General features: G+C 34.0%; 1 protein-coding gene across 1 annotated transcript in view; it reads left to right on the forward strand.

Moving 5' to 3' along the window:
• The first annotated feature begins 2,270 nt into the window (after positions 1 to 2,270).
• LOC107697898 (elongation of very long chain fatty acids protein 4-like) overlaps positions 2,271 to 6,211 on the forward strand; it is a 9,963-nt gene continuing 6,022 nt past the window's right edge. The window contains exons 1-3 of the mRNA XM_016498758.1: positions 2,271 to 2,531; positions 5,426 to 5,516; positions 5,595 to 5,782. Of these exons, the coding sequence (XP_016354244.1) occupies positions 5,450 to 5,516; positions 5,595 to 5,782 (255 nt within the window). The 5' untranslated portion in view covers positions 2,271 to 2,531; positions 5,426 to 5,449. The remainder of the gene's footprint in view (positions 2,532 to 5,425; positions 5,517 to 5,594; positions 5,783 to 6,211) is intronic.

Consider the following 6,211-nt stretch of genomic DNA (forward strand, 5'->3'; position numbering starts at 1 on the left):
AGGGACAAGTGTACTGTGCATGAAATAGAGCAAAGCTGTGGAGTGTTTTGTACAGTACGATGTTGTGTTGCACTGCTGTTGTTCAGTTGTCAGCGTGACACACAGGTGAGATGATGTGTGAGGTGAGTCTGGACCCCTTCATCACCTCCTGCTGCTCCTGTTCCTCTCAAACACTGCACATCTGCTCCCGCTGCGAATGATCACAGACCAACCGCGGCTAACCGAACACCTGTGAGCCGCAAAAACCACACGATCACAGAGCTGAGCCATCATGCAATTAGCCCTCACCCTGCTGTCTCCTCACCTCAACGTCTGAACACACAGATTTGAGTTTCACACCTCGCTCAGAAGACTACAGGTCAATAACTCTAGCTTTAATTCAGAGCGACATTAACGCAGAGACTCTTAATTGCATTGAGTGTGCGTGGCGCTAGTGAGACCTAAAATGACAACCGTCTCTGTCTTTACCTATTATTTGATCGGACAGTCAAAATAGGTTCATAAATGCAAAATAACCTTTTAATTTCTGAGGTAACTGGAGTCCAATTAAACATGCAACATGATGAGGTCATGTGACTACAAAAATAAATTAACATAACCTAGCTATGAAACGTAGATATCGTTGCATAATGCACAGTAATTAACAATCTTGTTCATTAAATCATCTTGTTTTTGATGTTTTCATACAATAATGATTCACAAGTCTGCATAAAAACATATTTTGATGTTTTTGATTGATGCTTAGATTACCATGTAGATTAAATAAAGATTATTGGAGTAGGCCTACGTTTTACAAGAAAATACTATTTAGGCTTTCTACTTCCAAACTGTGTTACTTGCCGTATCTTTATAATTATTTGTGAAACTGAATAGCAATTTCTTAGTGCAAAGTGTTTAAAAGTAAAACCTACACTTTTTTTCCATCTGTGAAATTGTTTTCTAAGGTTTGCTTCCACCTTGTGTCTACATTGGGTTCTCGCAGTGGGATAAAATATTCTCTGTAACAGGATACTCCTCAGTATGTATTGATTTGGGGATTTTATTGAGAGGGTCTGATAGTGTGAAAATTATTATTACATTATACAATATAACATTAATGAAAATTACTGCATGCCAATGTGTGATGTATACAATATGATGCAGAGCATAACATATTACTATAATGCAATGATGTAATAATTAGATATTAAGTATTAAACATGAACATTATATTTATAAATATTGAATACAAAATAATATTCCTGTCAGAGGGAAAAAATCATTAAATTTAAATATGCAATATAACATTATTAAACATCACTGTATACCAATGTATAAAATATGATGCAGAATTAAATGATCAAATATCATATAATTATTAGATATGAAATTATTATGAAAACAATTATGTTTATACAAATTGAGTTACTATAAATTTATATAAAATTAAACAAATTAATATAACATAATATAATATAATATAATATAATATAATATAAACCTGGATAAAACATGTATTTTATTTTATTTTTTACTTTGCAGTAAGTTACACTATAATGTGGTTAAAACATATCCTCAATAATATATTTTATAATAATAATGATGATAATAATAGATTTGAAATTATTACATTTGAGAACAATTACATGTATACAAATAGTGTACCGCATAATATAATGATCAAAACGGAAATAAAATCATTATAATTAAAAATGTAAAATAATAATTATAGTGCATAATACAAAATATTATTAAAAATGACTAGATATTAAATTATTAAATATGAAAAAAAATGTATATTTATAAAAGTACAAAATAACAGCACAATGATCAAGACTGGATAAAACATATTTTATATTATTCGATATTTTATTAGAACTTAGCAATAATTTAAACTAGACATAATAATAATTAAATATCTAAAAGAATAATTATAGCCTAACATAATATAAATATTAATATGGAATTATTAAATATAAAAACAATGCATATTTATACAAATTGAGTACAAAATAATATAATGTGATGAAACCTGGATAACACGTGCATTTTATTAAAACATTGTAGTTACATTATAGCCTACTAATGACGTTTAAATAAATAAATAAATAAAAACATACATACATATTATTATTGGCTCCCAAAGAGATAATATTTATGTTAAGATGCTATTATTGGGTCCCAACTAGATAATATTTATGTTAAGATGCTACTCATGCATCTATTGACACCCGCCGGACAAGATTTACGCTTAAACGCTTAAACAAAGGAGTTACCCGAGCGCACCGGCATGAGCCCCACATGGCGCGACTGCGCATGCTCAGCGCCGGACAGACCGGTGTCCAGTCAGTGTCACTCTGATCAGATGCGTTTGCCTCATATGCTCCAGTCCTGTTAGTTACATTCTGTTTGCCTTCGCGTCATTATTGCCAAACCTGCGGTGTTGATGTGTTTAAACGCACACTGTAGATTTAAATCCAGACATTTATTCACGCGCATATTTCACCTGGGCTGCACCGCACCTGATGTCGGCATAGGCACGCGCTCGCAAGGTAAGACTGTGTGTGTCAAGAGTGTATTTTTCTGCATCAGTACCAGACTTCAATCTAGACCTGCTTGGTTTGGAAATGTTCATGCATTTCAATGCAAATGACAGTTTACTGCAAAACGTCGTTAGTTAAATCGCTTTAACGGAGATTAGTCGTTCCCAACCGGAATGATTCAGTAGCACTCTTCAGATTTAAAATAAAGGTTTTAGAGCTTGATATAATAGGAGAATATTTGAAAGATGCATAGCCTTAGTAAACCATCTTGAACTAACGCTTTAAAGAACCCAGAACTCAATATACTGATCTAAGGAAACATGAATCTCAAAAGTAACATATAGTAAACATGGAAACTCTTTGTAGCCACAAATGGTTGGTTTAACCTAATGCATTCAGATTAATAAACAACATATTATTTATTAGTAATATATTAATAAACAGTAGAGCATGGTGATAGCAGCACCGATATCATTGATTTGATTCTCAGGGAAAACAAGAACTGAAAAAATGTAAGCGTGTTGCATAAATGCAAATATATAACTAATTTATTTGACTGTGACCAGTTAATTTTCCATATTGGGTTATTTGACAACACATTTTTACAGGGTGAGTTCAAGATACTGCAAAGAACCATTGAAGAACCCTGATTATATTCTGTGCATATTCCTTTTATTCTTGCTCACGTTTGTTTAATTTCATATATAGTATATGCAGAGTTTGTTTGCTCATATCAGTTGACTGGTTAGTACAGATGGACAGTTGCACCTTATGGTTTTCTTTGTTTCTGGAAAAGTTTTAGATCTCAGTAGTTGTAGTTGGAGCATCTGGTGGTGATAACCTTCATGGCGATTATCCCTCTGTGTGCTGCGGCCTCAGATGTGGGTCGATGGGCATTTGTACTTACACTTTAAGCTCGTAGATCAAAAGGAATTAAAGCCTGACTGACAAATGCTGGTGAAACCTGCTGACACACGCGCACGGAGGCGTTTGTCTTCAGTGGGGACGCACAGGAACTTTGCACTGCGTGCCGACATGTATTTGAACGGAGCTACATCTCTTCCACTTTATAGTGCAAAATCATCTATGCCATCTTTGCACGTGTTAAGCGGCCTCAAAACATATTTACAGACTTAATCTACACTTAAAACTGTCTAAATGTCACTGCATTAGATACAAAATATTAAAAGGTATTATAAGATTAAAGAAAGAACACAAACACCCTTTTCAAAACAAGCAGGAAAAGAAGTTTGTTAGGGCTTGAATTCTAAAACAGCATACTTAGGAAACCAGGGCTAGTTATATTTTTCTGTGTAGGTTTATTTTTGTCAAATCCCAAAGAGGCACAAACTTTAAAGTTGTAGGTAGTGGGGCATGTTGTCACACTATATGGGGTACAAACTGTCATTAAACAGCCAATTATTGACTTTTGAGCATTAAAACAAGTAGAAAACACAAAAACAATTCTTAAAAGAACAAAAATGAAAAAATACCAAAGCAATATTTGGTCAGAAGAAATTGCAATTAATAAATTGCATAAAAACAAACAACATGAAACACGTGACTACTTGCCCCAATATAAATGTGATGACCTGAACCAACCTGAAAAATACTCTTGTCCTGAGAACACAGTTCAGCCTTTAGTGAAAATCTGCCTATCATTATATAGTTAACTCTTTCTGAACGCATGCTGGTGTGTTTTTTTGTATGCACACTTGTTACCCAACAGATTTAGCAAAAAAACGATAATGGAATTTTAGTTTGGAGGACAGAGTCACAAAAAATTCCTAATTAAAGAGTTTTAAACTATAGACCAACATATAAAACCACTGAGCACACATACATTTGTGCAGCTGGACTTTTGACTCAAAAGCTTATAGTTATTGAGGTAAAGATATTGTGACAACTAGCCCCAGTCTCCCCTATATTGAAAATGAAGACATAAGTTTTGTATGACTTTGTGTTTATTTGCGGTTAATGGAACATAATTAATGTGTTGAATTACTACATACGTGGTTGCTCTGCTAGGACAACTTTGTAAATATGTGGAACACTGACTTCCTAGATCCACTTAAAAATCATGAAAACCCTGAAGAGAAAAGATCCTGCAGCGTTTCAGCACAGATAAAAATCACACTTTTATATGTTCTATCTAATGCAATGATATTGAGACATTTTTAAGTGTGCAGATATTTTTGGGAACACTAATATGCATAAGCATATTTAGCTTTCATTTGTGTGACCATTTTGTTCTGGAGAGCTCTTAAATATTTCAATCAAGTTTAACCTGATGTAACACCAAGTATTTTTAGCAAAGCTTATTCTCTCCCTGCTTTGCTTGTGAATTTGACCCTTTTGCTTGTGTGTTATATTTGGGACCGTATACAGCTGTCCTGTTTTCCTTCCGTTTGTTTCAGTGCAAAACGATAGGGCCGCTAAATAATGCACGGGCGTCAGCAGGGCTGTGGAAGACGGGCTAATTATGTAATGACACTGGTGGACTTTGACTTATATTAATTCTGCTTACCTGGCACTCAGGTGTGGAATATGGTTTAGTTGCAGCTTGCTGAGATAAATAGTGACACTCAGTAATACACATCTGTCACTATGTTGCTGGGTTCACCTTTTGGTGCATTATCTGGAAAAACAAACAAAAAATGATACATTTTTAGCATGTAACCTACATCCTATATTTTAGCTCGGTAATCGTGTAACAGAATATTATTACAGCATAGTTATGTGGCACAATGTGATGAGCAATCAAAATCTAATATTTATGGTCTTGTGAAATGATTTTTGTATTGTTGGGCCGACAGTCCTAAAGGAATTATTTTCATATTGAGCAAGGAAAAGACTAAGACGAGCACTTTTAAAATGCTTCTATTCGCTTTGTTCCTTCACAGGATAATCATCTTAGAACTAGAGCCATGGAGACAATCATTCACTTCATGAATGACTCTGCAGAGTTTTATAAATGGAGCCTTACCATAGCAGGTGAGAATCTTTTTACATATGTATTTTTATATTTTTAAGAATATAAATCGAATTGGGTTTTATGTGTTTAAATCTCAGATAAGCGCGTGGAGGAATGGCCGATGATGTCATCTCCGCTCCCCACCCTGGGGATCAGCGTTCTCTACATGCTCTTCCTCTGGGTCGGACCCCTTTACATGCAGAACCGGGAGCCTTTTCAGCTCAGAAAAACCCTCATTGTGTACAACTTCAGCATGGTGCTGCTTAACTTCTACATCTGCAAAGAGGTCTGCTGATCTCCTTGTCAATCCATTTGAATCTATTAGGACCAATCACGTTTACAGAGGCCTCAACAAGCATAGTTGCATGGAAGTGTCATAGTACCAGAAAATACTAGTGGTACGATAGTATTCCTAAATACAGTAGCACTGCAATATGTATGGTAAAAAATGTCATTAAGAAGTCTGCATTATGCATTACATAGTTTTCCAACTTCACACAGTAAAATCACAGCGTTCTGATGTGTTTGTGTTCCTTGCGTAAATATATACTGCAAAAAAATTATTTTCTTCAGTATTTTTTGATTATATTATTTTTCTTTTGCTATTGGAAAATTGTTGTCTTGTTTTAAGAATTTTATATTTATATATACTGTATATATATATATATATATATATATATATATACACACACACACATATATATATATATATATA

Source organism: Sinocyclocheilus anshuiensis, unplaced genomic scaffold (assembly GCF_001515605.1).
Source record: "Sinocyclocheilus anshuiensis isolate Anshui unplaced genomic scaffold, SAMN03320099.WGS_v1.1 scaffold78, whole genome shotgun sequence".
NCBI lineage: Eukaryota > Metazoa > Chordata > Actinopteri > Cypriniformes > Cyprinidae > Sinocyclocheilus > Sinocyclocheilus anshuiensis.